This window comes from Lineus longissimus, chromosome 3 (genome assembly GCF_910592395.1).
Source record: "Lineus longissimus chromosome 3, tnLinLong1.2, whole genome shotgun sequence".
Taxonomy (NCBI): domain Eukaryota; kingdom Metazoa; phylum Nemertea; class Pilidiophora; order Heteronemertea; family Lineidae; genus Lineus; species Lineus longissimus.
In genome coordinates this window covers 7,560,479-7,585,403 of record NC_088310.1, presented here as the reverse complement: position 1 = coordinate 7,585,403, position 24,925 = coordinate 7,560,479, and the positions used below count along the sequence as shown (strand labels likewise).

General features: G+C 40.4%; 2 protein-coding genes across 8 annotated transcripts in view; one reads left to right on the top strand and one right to left on the bottom strand.

Moving 5' to 3' along the window:
• Window positions 1-41: 41 nt before the first annotated feature.
• On the bottom strand, window positions 42-21,603 carry LOC135485629 (E3 ubiquitin-protein ligase pellino homolog 2-like). Its single transcript, XM_064767872.1, has 10 exons — window positions 21,481-21,603; window positions 17,370-17,498; window positions 13,747-13,876; window positions 9,609-9,710; window positions 7,813-8,010; window positions 4,904-5,092; window positions 4,160-4,258; window positions 3,697-3,912; window positions 3,120-3,235; window positions 42-2,872 (listed from the first exon to the last, which is right to left on the bottom strand). Exons 1-10 carry the CDS (start codon window positions 21,498-21,500, stop codon window positions 2,743-2,745), a joined length of 1,329 nt encoding a protein of 442 aa, XP_064623942.1. The 5' UTR covers window positions 21,501-21,603; the 3' UTR covers window positions 42-2,742.
• Window positions 21,604-21,843: 240 nt separating this feature from the next.
• The window catches only part of LOC135485628 (cytoplasmic dynein 1 heavy chain 1-like), a 38,567-nt gene continuing 35,485 nt past the window's right edge, over window positions 21,844-24,925 (top strand). For all 7 annotated transcript variants that reach the window (XM_064767870.1, XM_064767865.1, XM_064767871.1 and 4 more), the window contains exons 1-4: window positions 21,844-22,212; window positions 23,383-23,476; window positions 23,784-23,957; window positions 24,264-24,706. In XM_064767870.1, coding sequence (XP_064623940.1) covers window positions 21,981-22,212; window positions 23,383-23,476; window positions 23,784-23,957; window positions 24,264-24,706 — 943 coding nt within the window. In that variant the 5' untranslated portion in view covers window positions 21,844-21,980. The remainder of the gene's footprint in view (window positions 22,213-23,382; window positions 23,477-23,783; window positions 23,958-24,263; window positions 24,707-24,925) is intronic.

The window sequence follows — 24,925 nt, the reverse complement described above, 5'->3', positions numbered from 1 at the left end:
GTGGCAGGGAATAAAATTAACCATAGTTTTTTGATTGTATGTCTAGTTTTATTGATTAAAATCCCTCATTTACATACATACTATTAATGATGAACATGTACTTACTTAGACCAGTCGCCACTGTACACAGTATGATCAAATACACCGTAACATCTCAATACAAATCGCTACAACGAACAGTGCGACAGCCGAAAATGGCGGTACAAAAATAGTCCTCTATTCTTAACAAAGACAATTCATGATGTGTTCACATAATATTCTCTTAATAATTTAATGGCCAAAGGACTATGTCAATGACACTGAGTTGTGAGAAGGTAACTATGAAAACAAATGGCCAATAAGGAATTTGTACACATTTTAGTTAATTCAGCTTGCACGAAGACATCAAATAGGTATATACACAATGTATGCAAGTTTGTAGCGACAATTCTTCCTTAAAGGTTGACATGAAGAACATTATATCCAAAAGGTCGGAGTAATAGTTCCTGGAAAAACCTAGTAAGTCAATTTTGTTTATCGAGTAACCAATGTCCTAATTGACAAATAGCTCTCACCTCCAAATACATGTATGGTTCAATTTCACTGGTGTATATATTTCTACAGCAGATCACCAGATAACCAGATTGACAGTTATTGTTTCTAGAGTAACTAATTGACAATTAGCCCTCACCCAAATAACAGCAATTAAGGTCGAATGGGCAAAGCTTATAGTGAGTGATAGTTCTGATAACCATAAAAACTATTGGTCAATATTGACAATCACTCCAAAGATGCCATTTGAAGAAGAGGGGGAAAGCTAGCCCTCCTACATTTTTCAATTCACAATTCCCTTTTGTGGGTACACAGAACTATGGCAGGGCCTGTCTTCCCCCCATCATCCTTAAACTACCTTAAGTACTACTTTGATTGCCTGTCATACACTAGATGTAATTAGCAGGACCCAAGCACACAAACAAATTATTAAGGCATACAATATCAACAAGTACCTTTTGTGTAGTGTCAACTAAATCCCTGAAATTAATCAATTACAGTGCACAAATGCTGTACATTTCTTGCACAGCATTTTTTAAGTCTCGACCCTTTTTATACAGATGCTATTTCAACAACAAAGCTTTGATATATTTTGTACCATGTACAAGAACAAGAAGTCCACAAATTTATTGATTTCTTCCTACAGGGTGTAACAAATACTCATGCTAGTTTTAAAGCGGAATGACTTTTTGAATGGCTCATTGTGGATAGTAACCAAAAATGAGAAGTTTTCCCCACACATATTCCTATCGCTAATAGTTCTTATTGCAAGCAACTGCATCTAAAAAAAATTTGCTTTTTGAAAAAGTAACTCATTTTTAAAACTAGCAAGAATATTTTTTCACACCCTGTACATGCCAAAAGCTGAGACGATAACAGTAACGCGTCAGCGTCACAACACTTGGGAAGACTCAACTCAACAAGAGATTAGGCTGATAATCCTAATCTGCTCTTGCTGTAACGTATGACTTAATCTCAGCAGCAGTTTACAATTATGTGATTGAATAAACAGAATGCCTCATCAATGATAAACACTGCCTCAAAATTAATTGCATATGCCATACAATAACCAGATTCATAAATGGGGCCCCACTGTGACTTTTACTATGGAAAACCATTTGAACGTACCACCGGAATTGCCAATAAATGTATTAACCCATTTTGTGTGCCTTTGACAGTTTTTCTTTTTTGTTTTAGATCACGCAGCTTTTGGAAAAGGCTCTTCTGAGTCACTTATCAAGACAAATTCCGCTTAAGTTTTTGATGAACACAAAAAGTACAAAAAAATACAGAGTCATTTCATATCTTCTGATAACTGATTTTTGCGCTCAGTCGGCCCTTCATTCATATTACAGAATTTTACTAGTGCCAAAAGTACCAGTTATCAATACTCTGAAAAGATTACTGGCCGAGACGTTCTATATCTATTTTTAGGACAATCTACATGATTTACAATAATACACAAACACAGTAATACGCATGCACATTCTTTATTTACACAAACAACAAGTAACTAAGTCAACTGACTAGATGATACTATGTACAAGCAAATGATGAAATGCTACATGATAAATACATGAAATGAAAGGCACATGAAAATCATAAATAGAAATGCAGAAGTATAACTGTGTAGCCCAAGTTATCTTTGACCAATCAAATAGGAATCCACAAAGTGCAGTAAAATGGCATCATTTTCCTTTCCGTTTAACAGTGTATATTCCATTTAAATTAGCCAGAAGAAAATCGACACTAACAGGGTAGCAGATCCAAAGGGCTGCTAAGGTCTACTGACCTTTTTGCCCCCCCCCCCGCCAAACCATTAGGTTTCAGAGTGAAAATCAATTGGGTTTACCAGTAAAAACCATAAGGTTCACCGTAAAAGCGATTCGGTTTTACAATAAAAACCATTAGGTTTCAATAAATAAGAAGCAGTGGAAGTCAATGCCAAGGAGAAACCTGAAGAATAGTTTGAAACTTGACGCAAGTTACTTGTAATTGTTGATTTCCAAAAGTTCTGGCATATTTTTCACACTACCAAAAGCATGTTTTGGCAAATGTTGGCATTTGCAGACATTTTAGCAGGTGCCCCATCTGCCCACAAGGCTAAGGTCCATTTCCTGAAGGTCCCGCTAAAAATGGCCACATCAGCTCGTGATGAAGTCTTCCAAGATGAATAGAATCAAAGCGGTCGTTTGGAAATTCCAGCTATAGTCAATCGTCGACGTGGTCTTGGAATATGAGCTTGATGTACCCTGGATGGTCTGACAGTGGTGTGGCGCAGAATGGACATATTGCAATGAAGCCATGACACCCATGTGGTATAGGAACTGATGACCAATATCTGCAAGACAAGAAATCACATATCGTTACACCTTTCACAATTGCTGTTCTAGGGATGCACCTAATGTCAATCGAAAGTCTTTGAGTGTCTGGATAAAGTGCTAAGATATTCACACAACAGTTTTTGGAACTTCTCACCTCTTGTGTTCTCTCGACGCCAACTCTTGCAGAGTGTGAGGAACAGCCTCCTGACTCTCATCATAGTCTACAACTCCCTATGAATCAAGAATGTGGGCCCATATACTTACTTGACAGATTTCTCCGAGGCCATGTGACCACAGGGACAGAAGCAGTGCGTAGGAGGATCATTGTCTATGTATAAACTTGGTTCACTTCCCATTTGAAGTTTTACAAACGGACCACTCTGAAAGACCAAACAAGAGAAAATGATGAAACCTTTTTGACCACCTTGGCTGCCCCCACAGGTGGAGTATTGACTACCTCATTCCTAACTCCTGATGCCTAGTCAAAAAGAACTGGGCTTGAAACATCCTACTTCAAGGTTAAAACTTCAGCTGCAAGTCCATCCTGAGCAGAATTCTGGGGGCAGACAGGATACCGGTATGTTTGACTGCCCAAAGGTGAATCAGGGACCTGGGGGTCATTTTCACCACTCAACATCGAAACACATCCAAATTCAACAAAATTCACGACAGAAATAACACGGGAAATCCTCCTTTCTAAGTAGAAGCACAGAAGAGCGTTTCTCAGGGCAACACATGCATTGGAAATTACGTAGGATATGGATGGTCGCTCGCCAGCCAAATGTTTAAACGGCCAGTCCTTACCACTTCCAAAAGTTACGCAAGGAAGATGTGAACTTACCGTTCGACACATCGGACACATTCTCTCATTAGAATCAGTATCTTGTCCCCAGTCGTGCTGGCCGTGCACGTGGCCACAATTTAAATACACAAATGGTTGCTTTTCAGACACAGTCATTGTATTTTTGCTTGGTATCACTAACGTGTTCAAACCAACAGGACACTGCGGTCGTCCCGCGTTAAGTTCCTCGATATTGTGTTCTAGTTCACGACGACTCTGAAATATAGAATCATAAGTAGTACAAGAAAGAACTTTCATAATTCTAGGAAATTGAAATATTCGAATCGCATAAATACGTGCCAATATAAATGTCAAAACTATTGTTATGTAGACGGATATAAAAATATTATGAATACCAAGTTTCAGCAAATTCGTATGCATAACAACTGCCTGATGGATTGGGTATAACTGCATTTTTATTTCCTGGACTAACCGTGTACCCCTTCAAGGATACTGTACTCACAGGTGAGGAAAGTAGTCCCAATGCAGATCGCCACAGGAGAGTCGCACCACAGAGATCAATGAGCGTGCCATCGTACAGGATGTTATCCTCTTCGCCAATCTGAAGTCGAAGATTATTACAAGTCACAAAAGAGTACATACAGCACAACAAAAATGTGGGCCTAGGACGCCCTAGGGCCAAAAAAGCTATCCTTGAGGCAGAGGTGTCCTGAATGCAACTATGGACATTTTTCCATTTTACTTGCTATTCAATGATTGGAACTGCTACTGTAGAATGGAAGGTGACTGGGGTGCTTGGTAATAATGCCCTTGATAATGCAATAGGTCTTTTAAATAATGATAGCAACTATCTCAGAGTAATTATTATGCAGTGGTAGGGTCCCAAGGGTTACAGGTGCTGCAACAGAACGTCTGCACCCATCTCCATATCTCCAATTGTTCCTTTGGATAATGATGGCAACTATTCAGTTGAGTCAGGCGATAACCTGAAGGGTGGAGTAAGCCAGGCATGTAATGACATTCATCCCGATTGATTAATGATTAGTCCTCAGGCCATCTGCCCATCACCAGAAGCACCGGCCAGTAATGACCCCGTTAGCGCCATCATCACCCGAGCAGATATATGAATAGCCTCGAAAGATACTACAACCAATTATCGAGCTCTTAGTGACACAGTGTAACGTGGGAGTGGGCTGTAAGAGCAAGGTGTTGTCTGTGAAGGCGCGGCCAACTGTCTTTTACTTACTAAATTGCTCTTTTTAGGCGCAGATCGTGATTCCCTGAGTGTATAAATACCACCTCCGACCGACACTTCTCTCCATAGTCCAGGTTTGGATTGCTCCGTGAAGCCGCCCACTGGCCGAACAACTAAAATTCCATTGGTAGTTAGGCCATCAATCTCATTGTCTTTATTATACCACTTAGTAGCTTTTTCCTGAAGAAACAAAAACACAGAATATAATAGATATCAAAACATGGTAAGTAGGCTAGGGCAAATTAAATTTCATACCAAGAGGGAGAAATTCTGCTTTGAACAGGCCCACGCTCGGTTGGCACACATACAGAACATGCTCGGCTGAATTGTATCTGTCAGACGTGAGACGTCAGTCACTTCTTAATACTTGCAAGTTAACTTGCAAGTTCACAACTCCAAGCTCATGAACAGAGGTCAAGAACCATACAGCTTCAAGGTATAGCAACGATTGAACCAGGATGCAGGAGACCCCATCAAAAACCCGGTCAGAGTCAAGATTATGTAAATAGCCCTAGAACTGCTTTTAAATGATGCCTCGATATTCATAGCAGTCTTTGTGAATTCTGATCAAGACTGGCCAACTGTGATTCAGAAAAATGTGCTCACTTCACTTCAGCATACAAATGGTTGGGGTAGTTCACTTCGCCGGCTGTCAGTTGGGAACTTATTCTACAGGGTGTGTCAGGCCATGTGATTGTTAAACGTCATAAATCAATCATGCAATATGATGGTTCCTGTTAGAACGATTGTTATTGTAACGGGCTATTAGTTTGAAGTGGGACTGAGAATGTGTCTCTGATTGCATGCATTAAATATGCATAAGGGTGGAGTTTTCAGACAAGGAGGTCATAGAAAACTACCCAACTCCCAGGACACACCGTTATTCAGTGGAAAAGGGGTAATCAAGAAGGGACACAATGGTAAACTTCATGAGAAAAAAGATAGTAACTTCAAATCCCTTGAAACTCCGTTTTTATCATTCCCAACATCAACCGCCGTCACTTATATCACATGAGACAAACCAGACTTTTAACATGTTGCAGAAAAACACTCAAGCTTTATCAACAGATCAATAAATTGTTGGCAAGTACTGATCGAGGTATGAAAGCAGCGATCAATACGTCTGTCAGTTTCCCTATGTTACAGATAGATGAATTCTCTTACACAGGACATGCTGCTGGCGTCGAGTTAAAGTGCATGAACAGGAGATGCATGCCACCATGGCTTCAGATCTGCTACGATAGCGCGGTTCCTTGTTCCAGGCAAACAATCCTTTATGGACCACGATTTTCACCAAAAGGTGCGGAACCAACTGAGAGTCAGGAGGAGAGTCCCCAAGGAGAGTCTGAATAAAGACAATCATCTGTGTTGATGCTATCGATCTAGAAATCACGAAAGTGTTTTTTCTTCTTAACTACACCACTAAGCCACATATCTGAAGACAAATTCTACTATGAACTCCTGAACGTATAGCAAACGAAGTTTCATCATTACGATATTAATTTTCTTGGTGTCAATTCAAATGACAACATTTAGACATTCAGCGACAATTAGTTTCTGATGATGCGCGCTATCAAATGCACAACAGTGCATTCGTTTCATCAGGGAATGAGTGTGTGTGAATACAGATTCAGGTTTCTTGGCAAATGACTCAGTAAATTTGGGTGGAACGTGTGTGCTCGTATCTTTCCAGGCTCTCACTAGGTTTTCAGATGAATGTTGGTACCATTTTGAACAATTCTGAATTCAGGCCAACTTCGCAACAATTTGAGTGTTGTTACACAAAAGAAACCACTTGGAAATTACCACAGGTCAAGTATTTTGGTCACCTGGTCAATCATTGGAGATCATGACATTGGGGACAGATGTCCTGTTCTACACCAAATCCCAAATGTGGAATTGCCAATTTCACTAAAACTAAAACCACCTGATAACATGATTAGGCCAAACAACAGGTCAGCAGGTCATTAATCGGTGACCACTTTGGTCGTTTGCCAGTCAAGTTTCTCAACGAGACGAGGATATCGAGTTTTATTCCCAAATGTTGTGGAAATCCCCCTTAAAATGCGCAGTACAGTAGAACCTCCATTAGTGGACACCTCTCTATTAAGGATACCTTCTCTATTAAGGACACTAGTTTTGGTCCCAAATTTGTTGTTTCCATTCAATTTGACCTTTCTAATCAGGCCACCTCTCTATTAAGGACAGCACTTGTCAGTCCCGAGGGTGTCCTTAATAGAGAGGTTCTACTGTATTTGATTAATGGAAAACCCATTGGGGCTATCGTCAGCACTTTTGTAAGGTCAAAAGCTGGTGATCTTTGTATTAACAGGCAACAAGAAAGGAGGGATTGTCAGAGAGGCACAGTGGAAACATCAGTGTCTGTCACCTCTGAAGTCCCCAGTTTGATCCCCAATTGTTTAAAGAGCAAACAATGTCCTTGGAAGTTAAATGAGGGGGCCAGATATGTTCCTTTTGTGCCTACATCCTAATGGAAAGAGTAACTTGGTCTGAGAAGACGAATACTGAATGAATGGTTTTCAGAAACTGGATGTCTGCAGTAACAATCGATGATTTAAAAGCCTGACAGCCCAGAAAAGGATAGCTCAAAATAGCGGTGAACTTAAAGAATGCTTCGGGCAAGGCAAACAAAACTCATTGTAACAGACATTGTTATCTCCAGCACTCTGGCTCTTCAAAAGCAATGGGGAGGACTGGATTAGATTAGCAATTCATTAAAGGCAGCGTTCATCTGGCCTATATCCTTATTAGGAACACCAAGCTTACATAGTCCCCAGCAATTGGAAATTGCCTAATTCAATTTACACATTTCAAATATGTAATGAACGGCATAGGTCTTTAAGAGTTTACATGTATCACCTCGAGACACTGACACTCACCCCTAAAAATATATTCCTAGCAGAATCAAACCCAGCAGCATAAATCCTAGCTGTATAGGGCGGATTCCTGTCCACTAATATTCGGCAGGCGAAGCGTGATATCGTGCTTTGCGTGACGGCACAGTCCTCGGCCTTCTGGGCGCCAGGCACGGTGTCGAGAACGACAAAGTCGATGGGCGACTCTGAGGATCGTCCAATCTGAAAAAGAGAAAGACAAGCATAAGAAGTCCAAAATAGGAGAAAGGGTACAACAGTTATCCAAGACTAATTGGCAAGGTTGAAATCCACTACAAACATGTAAACACTTAAAAAATGCATAGTATTTTTGGTCATTGATGCCAAATATGGAAATGTGACACTGAAGAAATTATTAACATGAAAATCATTTGACTTGACAATCATTTTCACAAATATCACGACCCACATCCTGCAATTTTATGGCGCAATTTAGATGCAAATGAGCCGCAATATTGTCTTTGTCCAGCATCATTCTCACAGGACCTGCTATAAGAGCAATATCATGTCTGATGAATGCTATTTTTTAATTTCTCAAGTGTGTCAAGTGTACTTGAGGATATTAGTTGAGTGCTCTTGGATGTCATGAGATAACTGCGGCGTTCTAGTTCGGCATGAGAGGTACTCGACGCGAGCGTGACCTGATGTATTCCCGTGAAAAAAACAAAGACGGCAATTTCAAAACTGCCGATCTTGCATAATGAGTTATAAAAGTTATAAATGGCTGACCAAGAGTGTTCATACGTCCAGTCTTCTTATCATAAAACACTGACAGCACCTACTGAATTATTGCTACCAATGCTAGACCATTACCGATATTTGCTGGCAATAACAGTTAACTGTATGGGTTATCAGCAACAATATTTCCTGTCCATTGGCAATGCCAACTTACATCACAAGGTTAAGAGCAAATTTGGCACCCTGACATTTTTGAGCCAAAAACAGAGTACTAGTAGACCTAATATCTTTTAAGGAGTGGGTTGGCAAGTAATCCCTTAGGCCGATCCAGCGACCCCCTCTGTTGGTTTGACCAAAAAGAGGGGGTGTCCTTAATAGAGAGGTGCCCGCTAAAGGGAGGTTCCACTGTAGTAACGTTTTCTGAGGCGTGGGTTGGCAAGTAATCAAACGGAGCAATCCGGTGATGCCCCTCTGTTGTCTGCATAGCACTTGGAGTGCTTCAGGCAAAAACACAAGTGACGAGACGCCTGGTGATGATGATGAGAAAACGGAACCAGCCACACAGGCGGCCTAGGTGGTATAACACTACCTGCTGATGGTACTGCAGTTCCCAATCGCCCGCAATTAGCTCGTAGCTTGTCAATTAAACCCACTGCACCACCAGCAGACTACAAAAGACATAGTCATCGGAATCCCTAATCAACTCACCGAGGTGCTAATTACGATTGGTAAAATTCAATTTGGTGAGGGGTTAATTACTGCCAATGTGGGGAAGAATTGTCATCAATTCATTAGCGTCAGGAATAATCGTCTCTATTCTGATTGGTTAGTTTATGGGTGGGGGGGGGGGGGGGGATAAGGGAAAACTGCACAGAAATTAGATATTAGGCCAAAATATCCTGCTGAAGGCCTTAACTAAGGGTAAATAAGAGCAATTAGCTGTTATCAGTATATTTTAAAGAATGTTAACCAGTAACAAATAACTTCCAGGCTGTAGGGTTTTCCCTGATCAACAAGGATGGGCCCTAATGACACATGGTGCATGGGGCCCTCATCACACTTCTATCAAAGCTTTTGGTTCAAGGTACGGAAACCGCTCTTACTTGGAACATATCTGTGTCATCGTCATGTTCATATTCCACCACCACCGCTTGGTTCCTGGACAAGGTATAAGAGACAGTGTGACACACACTATCTTGGACAGCCTGTAACGAGAACCATAAAATATGATTAGGATTTATTAACCAGAAATGCCTTGAGTCATATCAGTAGTTGGTCCTACTCACAGCCTGATACTGGGAAGAGTGCAGAGCCTGCCTATCCACAGAAACATGCAGTTCCAATGGGAAGATATTGCATTGTGAGATAAACGATTCCATGCAATTGTTAAAGCAGTCATCTTAGATGTCACGTCATGATTAAGAAGAACTATGCAAATACTGCAGCAAGTTTTTCAATGAATTTTCATCAACTTCACAGAAAACAACAAGTTCTCAAATTGAGACAGAAAGATTGAACCTTGACTGGTTGTGAACAATTGAGGTGGCGCACACCACCTTCTTTACCTAACCCAACCGAAATCAATAAACAATTTGTTTACAGTTGGTGATGCAAAAAAGGGAGGATTGCTACCATAAATCATGCAAGGAATAGATTGGAGCAGGGCTATTTATCATTCTGGTGGAATCGCATCAGTTCTTTCGATTTCAAGATCGAGGCAAAGACTCGGAGGAGACACTCTTGAAAAGGTCTTGGTTTCACGCATAAGAGCCTGTTACCAGAGCTTGCATCCAATCCATCTATCAGTGGTACAAATTAATCGATACGGATTAGAACAAATCAATAGGGGATTATCTGTAAGACGCCATTAACCTTGCAATATTAGCGGAGTAATTTACAGCTTATCCAACGATTAATCGATTCCCATCCTTAGTTGCCGAGCTGACTACGTATTCTTGCTGAGTTACAACTTCAATGAATACTCTGACCTTCGAAAAATTACTTCTAAGCTATGATAAGTTACTGAGCAACGAGGCCTCACCATGACCAAAATGCGACATTAAGAAATGAATCCATACTTATTGATTTGCTGAAATCAATTATCAGGAACACAGTCCAATGCCCCAACAGAATACTGAATTCTTAGATTATTCTTATGCATTGCCTTCATAATTCCAAAGGTTCCAAAGTCAGAAAACTTGCAATATTAGCAACATTTACTCCACAGGCTCTGTACCACATCTTCCAGGACCAATTTGTATTATCCACAGCAAAATGACCTGGCTTGACTTCAGCAATTAGATCAGGAAGACCAACGAGAGAATTGACAAGTCACCTTCTGTTTATAGGAGCTTTGGATAAAGAACTATCGAATTGAGAAGGCTAACCAGGTGGCTCCTGAATCGTATTGACCGTCAAAAGTGCTGATGACCCTCATGGGGACTGGAGACACATCTGCTGTCTCTACTTTGCCTAGCCGAGAAAACCCAATTAGAAGTGCATGCTAAAGTCTCCTCGCTTAGACCATTGGCTAAACTGGATTTGCTATTCCCTGGCCACTTTGTCTTTTGCACAAGTTGTGTGATCGTCAAACGCCGAGATGTTGAAGAAACACGAAAGGTATTTAAGAACAGTATTTTGAAATGAAGTGCAGAACTTAAAACGAGCACAGGTCTCATACCAACTTCTCAGTGACTTCACAAATCTAATTCAAAGCCCAAATGGCCAAAATTATCTCTTGAGTCAAAACAGCCTGATCCCTTAAACTTTCAGGGTTAAAGTATTCACAGACGTCAGACAGCATCAAAATATCTGGCTTATTCTCAAACCGCTCTCTTAATAGCCGCAATAGTTGATAGCGCACCTGCATTAACAACCAGGAAAAATGCTTTCAGTTTCAAGCCATCATCAAAACCGCAATTATACTGCTTCGTGCAGGTGAACTGCTTTTGATATTGGCATGAAAAAAACTTCCCTTGAGCTCTCACACGTACTCAGAGTTGGTTTATTCTTAATTCTTCATGTACAGAATATGACCTTCAGATTGGATTTTGTTGAAAATAAGCAAGGCATCTTCATCTATATTATATCATTTCCCAGTTGGAGATCAAAGTCACAGTTGACAAAAGGAATCGAAACATATCACGAGGGGTTAAAACCAAACTCGAGGTCCAATGGCTCTTGAGGTGTGTACATAACACTTACCCCGATCTCCAAGGTAATAACTATTTTGTCTCCTTACTCTATTGATTCGTTGTTGGGCGAGACTTTCTCAGCGCAAAATTGTATGCGTTTAATCAATATTTGAGACCAAACGATCACGACGCCGGAAAACGGAGATGTCCCGACCAAATATATTGCATCGTCAATCAGAATTTGGGACATTTGCAGGTTTGGATAATTCATCTGTCTCGGCAGTGAGAAGGGAAAGTAATTCATTGCCTTGTCCTGTGACAAGCAGGTATATATGGGAGTACCATTCTGAAGAAAAAAGGTGCGTGGGTCGGGATAACAAATTGGTTTTCATGATTTGTGTACCCCCTACACTTTCGATGAATCATCTGTAAAAAATGTGTGATTTTTCTCATGTCTGAAACTGGTACTATCTGAAAGAGCTCATGAGTAGCCTTCCATCAAATGGCTAGGCAAGGAACTGTTTGGGACAATGATCTGAGTCATGGTACCATCAGTGAAAAGATAGAGCAAGGAACTGTTTGGGACCGGTGTCATGTTACCATCAGTGAACAGATGGAGGAGCAGGAGATACTGTTCGGTATTGATGAAATGCATCAAAAAGTTTGGACAATGCTTTTAGAATATCTCAATATTCCAGGTTTGGGCTCTCATGTGGACAGCGCTTAATTTGAAGCGCCCTCTATGGGAACTCCGAACAGAACATGTTTCAACAGCAGTGAATCACCAGCAGAAAGTGGCCAGGTTACTGAAATATGTTTCTCTTAACTTTTTCTCGGCAATAAGGTCAGTGCGATGAGTTAGATCTCATCAGATTGCAATCAAGGTGAGTTGATTCACCTGCAGAAAGTGGCCAGCTTCCAGCTAGCAGGTTGATGGTGTTTTGACATATGAACCAGGGCACTTTGAGGCTAATCAACATGCTCGGCTACCAAGGAAGACTAAAGCAAGGCATGGGAAGTGATCTTGGAGAATGTTACTTTTTGAATGAAAACTTCAATATTGGGGAGTTTCATAGAAATAGCTAGATCTAGCTGTCCTGAACGGGGACAACTGTACAGCAGTTCACGCATGTGAAACTTTGCTAATCACATGCAGCATATCTTCCCAAACAGTCACCATCCTTACCATCTTGAAGGGTGGAACCCAACAACACCCCATTTCAGAATGAACACAAAACAGCTGCCAGTAAGGACTCTCATGGCAATAGAGAAATAGCTCATCGAGTCATCATGAATGCATAACCAACTGCTATTGTAGACTATGAGGAGCTGTCTTGTTGATCAATATGTTTGTAGAAAGGCTGGCTCTAGATTGCTACGCAGACTTCCATTAGCAGAGAGCTAGGCAGAGGTCCTCGATGGGCCGATGCTCTACATGTGGTCAATCAGGCTATGTCTTTTAAGGGTTGACCACAGGAACCACAATTTTGGCTAGAACTTGAAATCTTAAAGCAATTAGAACTCTTTCAAAATGAAGAGAATGCCAATTCAAAGGCTGGGAGTCTGTTCTTTGTTTTCAACGGGAGCTGTATTGATTTTACACCAATGTTCAGCAGGAGGCTGTGAGTTGGGTACCGTGAGTTGCACAAATACATGAAACCAGCAGTGTATCATTATACAATGCAGAACGTAACATGCAATATATAACAATGTTGGCTGATGTTGCAATAGTAATTACGCAGCTCATTTTCTATTCTATTGTTTACAAATACTGAGATAGATTCCAGCAATCAGCAACCGAATTGTCAGGCGATACGACATACATGTAGCCACGTGCTGAGAACTCCAATGTTGATGAGATCGATTTAAGTAACTATCAATACAGATTGTGTTCCTGTATGGTCATGATCAACAACAGTGAATGTTTTTATGAAACATTCTCGAGCTAACAAAATTTCACAGTTCAAGTTATCCCAATTCTGCCAACTGATCCAATCTGAGCAGTTCAGTGATTCCCAGCTTTAGTAGCGATTTTCCAGTAACAAGATCATGGGTCTATTCTCTGGAAACCAATATGATTTCCTTTTGAAGAGCGGGTGCCACTTACTTGTGATGCTTGAGGGTTCTTGACGATGTGCTTCTTTAACGGTTTGACACCGTTGGCCTTCACCCGTTTGTGGAGCGTGAATTTACTCCTCCGCCTTCCCTTGTCACCCTCGGGCAAGGAGCCATTGTATCTGAAAAGAGAAATTTTGCACGCTTATAATGTGATAGTTTGGATTATAAAGGGTTTTTTGGATTCCGGAGAACACACTGGATAATTGCAAGTGCATCTTCCTGCTTTTTCAGATTGCCATTACCATTGTTTTAAATTTCTTATGTTTTACACCAATGTTTTACTAATGTAAAATGCTCTAGTTTTTTTTATATTTTCCTTTATTACCATTGTTTTAAATTTCTTATGTTTTACACCAGTGTTTTACCAATGTAAAGTGCCTTAGAGCGCTAGCTCTAGTTTTACCTGTATAGGGCACTATAAAATATGGTAATTTAATTTAATTTAATTAAATTAATTTAATTGCCCAACTGCTGTCCCCAGCTATGTTAAAATATTGGTCACCTTTGCTAACTTTTGAACCAAAGTATTTAAAATGAAAACAGGACATATGGGTCAGTGGTTTCCAGTGATGGCCTCCACTGTGATTCAAACTGTTCTTTTCTTTGCTTTCAATGACCATGTAATTACCACATTAGGTTACAGAGCCCTTGAGGCATTTGGACAAGCCAGTAATTGAATCAAGTGGAGTGGCACTGTCATCAACATTGCCCATTGGCCGAAGTTGATGTCCAACATGCCATGTGACAAAGGAATTATCACTTCTCTCAAGGTTGCTGCAGAAGCCATGATATTGATACTCTGTCCATGCTCTTGAAACATCCAATCAAGAAGGTTTAGAGCAATGGTTTCCTTGGTAGCCCGGCAAGGAAAACCGATAGGTAGGTCAGATTGCTCAAAGATATTGTATCTTCAAACACAGAGTTTACATACAATGTCACATGGAGTTCAAAAGGTTCTGCTGGTTCAACCAAGGTTACAAACTGTTTGGAGATGCCACCAATCACTTCTTGGAGCCACCAACAAAGAGACACCCTTGCTTCCTAACAGATGTTCGACCAGATGAAACATTAATTCTTCTGGCTGGTGGTTGCACCCACATAGGTTGTGTCTCACAGAGAACCATCTACAGGAAGGGAAAGCCTAGGGGGGTCAAGTTGATGATTTCTCAGATATGCTCATTTCAGAGAACCCGGGCCATATTATTCAGGCAAAAGTTCTGAACCTGCTGACCCCGACACCTGAGAACATGCTTTGTTGAACTATAATATTACATCTTGATTATTTCATGTTTGGCGGGAACTCCAGAGCATGTTGGAACATGAATAATGAAAATACAACAAAGCGTGAAGAGAACGGATCGTGTTATTCTTTTTGTGTGAATAATCTTAGTAACACCTGACCCCCTGACCTATTCAGTTGTTCCCAACTGAATATTTCAACAGATCGTAGTGCCAGGTGCTCCATTCCTTTATTTCCTAAGATCTGTCACAAAGATATTTAGTTCCTTAATTGAAAGCCACACTGTTGCATCCAGAAAATACAATTCTGGTTCTCTCCTGGGATCAATCCCATCTTTTGTGTGGAATCCAGCAGTGTTACAATGTAACTAGAGATGGAGAGAAACTTCATGGCAATTCATCTATATTCATCTAAGAGACTGTGCTATGACCTTCCGTGATCCTGTGCATGATACAAATAGTAACACAGACTTGTGTCACGACTATGATCAATTTGATAGATCACTAAACTCAATGCAAATGAGAAAGGGAGCTTTTTCAGGCATCATTGGGCGTGATTGATCCAGCCATTCTCTTGGGGACTGACGTTGACACAGCTACCCATCCTGCCGCCTCCCCCAGTAACCGTTGGTGACTCACTTGAGAATGAGAGGTTGGCATGACGATGGGGAGATTTACCTCCGTATCACTTGTATGATTCAGACTGTGGCATGTATAGTCATCAGGACGTGTTGACGGGTGTCGGCCAATGAAATCTTGATAGCCGGCAGTACGCCAATGGCTCCTCTGATCATTGAAAAAGATGATTGAGTGTGACATCCATGATTCATACGATGACTACACACGTGGCAATATCAAACATGGGTAAAATCATCAAATTGGAAGATATGGAATACTTCTGCTGTCATGTCCCACAAGACAGCTATAACTTGTTTGAGGAAATCACACTACTACCACTTAAAAACCTGAACATTTTGAGGGAGGAAGTCTGGGTTGATATTGCACCACTCACATCTTACATGTACCAGCAACAGCAGAACTCCTGCTATTACAATCCCCAATGTGTTGCCTACTCAGGGTTTTTCTGTAAAAGCTAATGCAGCACAAATCACCTGGCTTCTTTCTGCAGCGAATGCTAATTGATTATTTCTGGCTGAGGACTTATTCTGTTCAGCATGATACTTTCATTAGCTCGGAGTGGAAGGTGAATGCAGATCTGTGATTTTCATGTTTTGCACCTGTAAACGCACAGGGCTAACAAATCAAAGGTTTGGTTCCATGTGTGAGTGCTTCAGCTTCAGAGTCTCATTCCCAGTTCAGATTAGTTTTGACTGTTGCCAAGGTGGCAGGCTGCAAACATGTAGCTAAATTTATAATGCCGCACAGGCCCTACCCCCACCATTACCATCCTAAGGCAGACGAGCCTTGTCTGATGTCAGTCTCGAGGTCAAGCTGGTTGGTACATAAGCAGGCCTTCTCAGAGCCTCCATATGAGCAATTTCTGCCACTTGGTAAATGATAAATCGCAATAGCCATGTTTTTCATGGCTATGTCGCAGATCGCATCTACATGATGTACCAGAAAACACTCGTTTCGAGAAGCGCTTTTCAAAAATTAGCCTATCATACTGTACCGCAAAGCAATTAATCTCACTAAATTACAAGTAATAATGGGTTAAAACATAACAAGCACCTGTCAGAAATGCCACAAGGTGTCTAAAATATCCCATGGATCCCGCTGTTGTCATGGCAATGAAGGAATGAAGATAGTCAGCTTGCGGACGGATCACTCCTTTGGCTGCACTGATTGCAAGTCAAAAGACAACACATCCAATAGTAATCACAAGTACAGGATCTGATGTCACTAACACAACTGGCAGTGGTATATTAATTTCCGACCTGTGGTGGGTCATGAGCACAGATGCACGGATGACGAATGATTTACTGTAGTCATTTATTCAAAACTGGTGATTTACTGGTCATTCTCTTTGGGGTAGTCATCATCATCATCATCTTTTCGCAGTCGAAGGCAGTGGTTGTTGACTGTTGCTATAAAACTCTACATGTACTTGAATAACCAAGCTACTGCACTGGTTGCCCAGTCACCTTCCACTCTTCAGTGTTACTTCCCATCATCAAATTGCACATTTAACGGACTTGAATGAAGTACATCACGCTGTCCTGATTTTTAACCCGACTAGACCCAAGTGAGCCCACTACGCAGCAATCACTTTCGTTTTGACCGATGCAGTGGCAATGCATCATCAACATCACTCCTCCTCCATATCTGCATTCATTCATAGCTTTTTATCCTTGTGGATCTTTGACAAGATTCATTTTGCAACTCTGAGGTTCTACTGTACTTTGAACTTACCCTAACACCACTAGTTCTCCAAACTTAAGTGGATGGTATTTGACAGGACTACCCTCTCTGCTTGACTGACGGCTCTCATTCCTTAGCTTTTCAGCTTTCGTTTTCTTCTGAGCTTCTTCTACAACAGCCCTGCAAAGAAAAACAGATAAGAATGTGAACAACCTATAAAGAATGTAAGACAATGTAGAGCCGACATGTGGTTAGATGATGTAGCCTATTGTTGTTAGAATACTATTACGTGGCCAAGTTATCAACTTTTCTTCTATCGCATTCATGAGAGGGCAGAGTGAGAAGCAGGATCTGGACATGCATGGATTTGGCGTGAGGCAAATGGCTGTGTTCTCCGCAGTTTTTCAGGTCCAAGTATGTAATTGAGCTCAGGGGCAGAAGAGAGAAATGGTTCTGAAAAAACAGGCCTGACTGGAATTTTTCTCCCATCGAATTTTTGTGGCTGAGAAACACTGCACGCACCCAGCAACCAGTACAAAACAACGGCACGCGTCCGCAAAAACTTCAACACTTAAGTACCCTCAGAAAAATTGTAATCCACCAATCAGGTCCAGGCTCCCAGCAAACTTATTCAATTACGAGAGCTTACCAGGTGCCGTCACTGAATACAGAATAGGCGCATGCTCCATCGTTGATATCCGAGTATCCACGTTTTACACCTTCCCGTTGTTCGTGAAAGCACATCCTGTCATTTTCCACTGGCATACTGCCTTAAAAACATTCAGAATTTATAAAACTAAGCGCCAGCCTTAAAATTTCCACAATCACTACTATTGTCAAATTCAAATTGTATAAGTCTGCATTTTACTCCAAGCTGGTGAATGATCAAATGAATCACTTAATTCACCTCCATGCCAGATATTTATTACACTTACACCTGTTTACTCACAAAGATTTACATATCCAGACCAATGGCGATATTTCACGGAAACAAGGAAGAAGAACAAAGACTAAGAGCTAAAAATAGGCCACCTGGTTTTTGGGTGGTTGGTCTGATTACTCTACCCGCCAACCTTGACTGGCACCAACTGGAACTCGTCCAGTGATTCATATTCCACTATACCTGGAATTTGCCCTGGTTTACCCACAACCCAACCGGTTTATTGTAATGATTTAAATGGCCTGTATCCCACACATTGGATAATACCAAATGATCAAATTGGCAGTCATCCGGCTTTGGCATGTTTAGCATGTCCAAATATCCCCACACCCTTGGCGGAACTTTTACCCCTAAGTTAATCCCTCATTCATGAACATGGGAATTCAAAAGAGGATGCATGTATTTGTTGATTGATATTCAGATCCTTCTTTTGATGTTTTTAAAACATTTCATAAACTAAGAACAACTTTTGATTTTAAAAAGGTTCAGTAGCCTAAACATGTAATTAACAGGGAAATTTCCTGAGGGATGGCTATTGAATGAACAGCCAATCAAGTCGATGTCCAAATAAGTCTGACCTCTAAATTCGTAATGGGAGTCAACATTACATGATATTAAACATGCCTCTAGTTCAGGAAAGCTGCACGCGGGAGTACAAGTCCAAACTTGCTTGTTGGTTAAGTGCACTTACATTTTTTGTATAATAGAAGTTCTAATGAAGTTTTTAAATTCCTGCTTTATGAATAGGAGCAGATATGAGAACTAAATATTGACATTACAGGGGAGAGAACAATTAAATCATATCCCCTGAGCAAATTCACTTGTATACATAAAAGCAAACATGTCAGATAAAAGTTTTTTTGTAAAGATCAGTCAATCAGACTGACCGGCTACAGAAAAATAACATCTGAGGAAAAGTGTCCCTAAATGACTTTGATTGAGATGAGGGTCAATGTAACTTTGTGAACAGAAGCTGAGAAAGTGCATGTGTAGTCAATAAAAGATGCAACTTCCGGTTCCAAATGATTGTTCAAGCTTGTTGTTATTGTAATCAACTTACACGGAAATCACTCCACAGCAGCAGGAATAGCAGGAATAAGGAATGAACTTCCAAGAAGCTGCTCTACAAGGAGTTATACTATCGTATAGTAGTCATATAGTAGCAAGAATTTCAACATAAAGGCTAGTTCTTATTTATTTTTGGAACTAGTACTAGTAGTAGTGAATGACTGAATGCAGCCGACAGCAATCATAATAACTATCATATAAAAATGTATGCATCACTCATACATGATGCAGACGGACATTGTGTCTGGCCAATCATTTAGTCATGAACAATGAATTAGTTAGAGAAAGGCAACCCAGGGTTATTACATTACACAGTTTCGTACATTGCATTCATAGAGTTGGCTATTGTATGACTGACTGTTCAAAGTACCTTAGAGTAAGGTACTCTGTCGAGATCTCAACCAACCAAATAAAAACGTTCTAGAAATACTCAATGGTTGTATGCAACAGGTTCACACATTACCTCAAATATCATATTTCAATACGATAGTACATTAAAAATCTCAGACATTTCAGAAGCCAAACAGTCGGAACTGTTTTATAGCGATGAGCATCAGAATTTCATTCTCTTAATAGAATTCTTATTCTGAGTCTGCTGTTAATAAAATCTACATTCTACATGTATGTCGGACATGAACATGCACATGTTTTAAGCGAGTAAAATAGATTGAGCAAGAAGATATCATGATTTTGAATAGCCTAAAGACCAAAGAATTTGTAAGACACAGGCCTATGTTGATGAAGGTAAATATTTCCTTAGCCTACATTTTCCCAGGCCTACCTGAGTAAAAACATTAAAATACAATACCTTGGTATCAAGGTTTCATGGTTGTGATTGATCTGGGCATGGTGAATTTGATGAATATTTCCAATGAATGCTATGACTAGGTCTCATTGTGATATACAGGAATTTCTGTCCTTGGGCTGCACTGGAGATCTCCAAATTTATCCCAGGAATTTGATGTTTGAAATAGAACTTTATATTCTAAACTCCTGACTGATGAGAAACTTGGCAGCAAGGTCCTTGCCAGTCACATGTCTGTCACCTTCGTACAAAATGACAGAAAAATTACCTAATTGACCTGTTTTCTTATTTTAAAAGTGTATCGTGGTATATTTTTAGAGGGTAAAAATATGACCTTTGCACATAAACTCTTGAATAAGACGGTCAAGTGGCCTCTCCATGTTCAAATGTGTGATACAAAATGTAAGTTTACAATACATTGAGGAAAAATTCACAACACATCCACATCATACAATGACAGTCAAACATGCATCAGCCAAGCGCATGAAACCTTTTGAAGACATATTGTTATACATGTACAAGAAGCTCAAACATGTCAAAGATCTGAAGGGAAAAACACTAGGTCAGTTGTCCAAAACATTTTAGACGTCTGTATATAGTCCTTTTGCTTCTCTGGTCCGATTAAAGAACACTATGAGACCTTCCCTGAGTGACAGGTAGTAGGTACAAATTACCATTTGTTACATTTCCAGTTATCTATTCAACACCTGACAATTAACATGATAAAGCAGGATACCCCTGACTGAGCTAATGACTGACAATACTATATGAGACACACTGGATTTTACTATCTCATTTGTACTTACATGTACAAGTCTGATATGAAAAGTTCGCATTTTTCAATAGGGATACAATGTGTAGCCTTACAATATGCGGCCAAAATGGTATCATCTGTCCGTTTCAATAGGCCCTTTGCCAGATACGCTGGTACCACCTGGGGTTGGCAAAACAAACCATCTTTATAGATCTTCACGATAAAAAAAGACCGCAAAAACCTATTGTAAAGGTAGTTTGTTTTGCCGTCCCCAGGTGGTATACGGTATTCCGGCGTATCTGGAAAAAGGGCCTATTATTAGTATTGTAGTTAAAACGTCTTCTTTGAAGAGAAAAACATAATGGGGGCAAAAGAGCGAGTGTCCAAAAAGGGACCTTCACCTCAAGTCAAGTTATGCTGGACACCACTTTATGTCTTATGGTATACACATATAGGCCTACACTAACCAATACACTGTTGTACATACACTACACTACATTAGTACAAGTACAATAGCCAGCTGGAAACTGCGTCACACGTCAACGCTGTTTTCACTACATTTCACGAATCAAATCAGTTAAAAGTAAATACTTACGCCTTCTGTGTGTCAGGCATCACACAATTATCATCTAAGGAAACACACAAATCATAACGCGAATGAAATAAAGCTGATTTAATCCGAGTAACCACAGCAAAATCTTTGGAAAATTTAGTTACGACTTCCTTAATAGATGGCGCAGTGTGAATTGACAACATATAGGCCTTGATTTTCATAAAACATACAGTTTTTCAGATAAGCTAATTGACACATTTTCAACTCAATCAAAAACATACTTTAGTTATATTTATAATCATAAAGGATAAAGTTTTGAATTTTGATGATAAACCAATAAAATATTTATTTTTGGCACTCCATCAATACAGTTCGATTCGTAAATTAATGCAACGAGTGCCCGGATGTTGAGGAGTGCAGTTCCGGGGCTGAATTTTCTCCACATTTTGCTCGATTTATCCCATTTAACTTCGCAAATGTTGACTAAACTTTCCACATAAGTAGGATAAGATCTGCACGACAGACAAACAAGCCAGTTTAGTATGGCTGATTCACAGGAACCTCCTGAAGCTCAGGTCCAGACGGTGGCCGAAGTTGGGGGTTTCACAAAATGGCTGAAAAGGGCGGTGACGGTGATGTTGGAAGATGACGAAGACACTCTTCCGGAGTCACTTCTGACATCTCTTCAAGACAAGGGCTCGATTGAAGCCATGAAGAAATTTTTGGGAGACCAACAGGCGCCTGTTCTTCTCATTCAAAAAATGACAACCAAAGGTGTGCGTTTAGTTTCGGCCGTTTGTTTCACTTTTGCTTTTTTGAGAACGAACTACGAAGAAAATATCAAGTAAAGATAAAGGGTTCTGTTTTTTTCTATTTACATCCATCCAGTTCGCTCCAAGTCCTACTTTAAAAGGACAACTTGAGAGTGGTCTCGAATATATGACGATGGTACGGTTTGTGGATAACTGACCAGTCAGCTGACACTACAGAGCCTGCAAATTAATCAGGTGCGCATGATATTTTGCTGGCTCTTATTGCTGATTGGTCAATTTTGCGACACCGTAGCATCGTCATATCTGGGACCTAAGTTCTTAAGTATCGTATTAACCTGGCCAGGACAATATTGATGACACTGCTTGCCACCATGCGCCGCCACTGGTGGTATAGTGACACTAATGCAGATCTTTTAAATTTAATGATTGACAATGAGGAATAAATAAAACTATTGTTTGGATGTGTATGCAACCTTTTACAAAGTGATAGCTGAATTATGAAAAAATGTCCCTTTTATTTTGGGGTTTGTATTTAATAAAAACAGCCAAAATCCAGCTTTCTTAAGAAATAGAATCCTCTTGTTGACAGTGTTCTCTCTGTTTTCTACCTTTCACCAAACAATTGATCTGAGATATGAGCAAAATAAATAATTCTATTGTCTGTGCTGAAAATATTTTCTGAAACTTATCAACCATCCTCTGCTGTCAACATCAAGTTCTGAGTGTTCTCAACGTTATATGAATGCCTGCATATCTGGCTGTACATGTACATCATAACCTGCATCATGATGATAGAGAATAATGCACAGACCAGTTATTGATTTCTTGGTTGAATTGACAAGATAAATAATGGTGCAGCTGTTGGCTGGTGAACACGCCTTGCATTAACTTAGTCACTGGGATCAATTTATTGATTACGATCTATTCATGCCCTGGATTTCAAATTCGATTTTGCTATAACAGGTGCTGCAAGTAAAAAATTGAAAATGGCGGTCAAATCATTGAATTGATCCTGACTGGGAGACAATATTGTTTGTGTAGGCTCCTAACTTGTGAAAATAAACACTATAATTAACGAAGTCAATTACTTGGCCCAATGTTTACAAAATATCTATTGATATAGCGAGATAAGAAACGCATCCTTAAACATCTTGCACATTTCTTTCTTCAGAAGAGATAGAGGAAGGCACAGATGTTGAAGAGAGAGAAATTGTCTCCTACAGCATTTCTACAGATGTTCATTTTACAAGTGCAAAGATGTCAAGGTATGTGCATGTTTCTTGACTAAAATTCAACATGTCTGATAAGTATTAATTAGAATTTGAAAGAAGTCCGTGTCGATCACGTAATGACTGTTGCAGACTATTTTCTAAGGCCTAGAAGCACTTGGTAAGGCTGGAGTGGTTACGAATTCTGGCTGGTTGCTCTACAGAGTGAATTTCCAGTCCTACTTAGTCTGCTAATGCTATAGCCTGTTTGCAGAGTGACACCAGAAATCGTTAGGCCTTCTTTGTTTTTGGTGCAACTTAACTTTGTTTCTTCTCCACTTTATGAAGTCCCTTTTTCTTTCAGCTTGGTTGTCATCAAGCGGGGACAGGTTGTCGAGGCAGACAAGAGCTTTGCCTCGCAGCTACGATTGATGAACTTCAGTGATGGCTCCCCCTATGAGACGCTTCATTCATACATCAGTAACGCCGTGGCGCCATTCTTTAAAACATATGTCCGAGTTTCAGGAAGGGCTGATAGGTGAGTTCTGCTCCGTGCATGCATGGAGCATGAGCTGAGACTGATACGAACCTGTCTATTGTGATGGATTCCGATAATCTTTTGGACAAGACAATTGAAATGGTCTAGGTTGTAGTATAGTGCATTCAGTCGAATGTGAGTGATGCCAAAATTATTTGGGAGGGGGGAAATAACCTTTAGAAGGGAGTGAGCATCAATATCATGGGAAAGCTTGTCGTATTCAAATCACTGATTTGATCACTGATCGCGGGGACTTTCTGTGATTGTGAATCACTGAATGATAAATCTTTTCTTAACTTTTACCAGGGATGGTGACAAGATGGCGCCATCTGTCGAGAGGAAGATCGCCGAGCTGGAGATGGGCTTACTCCATCTACAACAGAACATCGACATCCCTGAAATCACCTTGACAGTTCATCCAACAGTAGCAGGCATCATCAAGAAGTGTGGCGAGGAAAGTCGAAAACCCAAAGTCGCTGATTTTGGCGATCGAGTTGAAGATCCGCAATTCTTGAACGCTCTCCAGAGTGGTGTCAGCCGATGGATTCGGGAGATTCAGAAGGTGACGAAACTTGACCGTGACCCGGCGTCGGGGACAGCTCTTCAAGAGATCAGCTTCTGGTTGAACTTGGAGAGAGCTCTGCTGAGAATTCAGGAGAAGAGAGAAAGCATCGAAGTCACTCTCACGCTCGACATCTTGAAGCATGGCAAACGGTTCTTGGCAACTGTCAGTTTTGACACTGACACAGGTGAGAATTTTGAATTTTAGCTGTTTGTATTCATCTGTGGCTGGGAACTTACCCATTGCTTGTCTTGGTGTAATGAAGGACTAATTATGATCCATTCTGTACCCAGGATTGAGTCCACTACCCAGATTTAACTTGTTTCTGATTGAAAGTCAAACACAGATGACTTTTTCCTTGTTTCATTAAATAAAAATCTGATAACTATGGCTTTTGAACTAGTTA

Coding starts and splice junctions, on each gene's coding strand:
- LOC135485629 (XM_064767872.1), bottom strand. CDS start 21,500: ATGCCTGACACACAGAAGGC. Junction 9,711..13,746: donor AGAACCCTCAAGCATCACAA/GTAAGTGGCACC, acceptor TTCTCGTTACAG/GCTGTCCAAGATAGTGTGTG. Junction 5,093..7,812: donor CTAGGAATATATTTTTAGGG/GTGAGTGTCAGT, acceptor TTGTTTCTTCAG/GAAAAAGCTACTAAGTGGTA.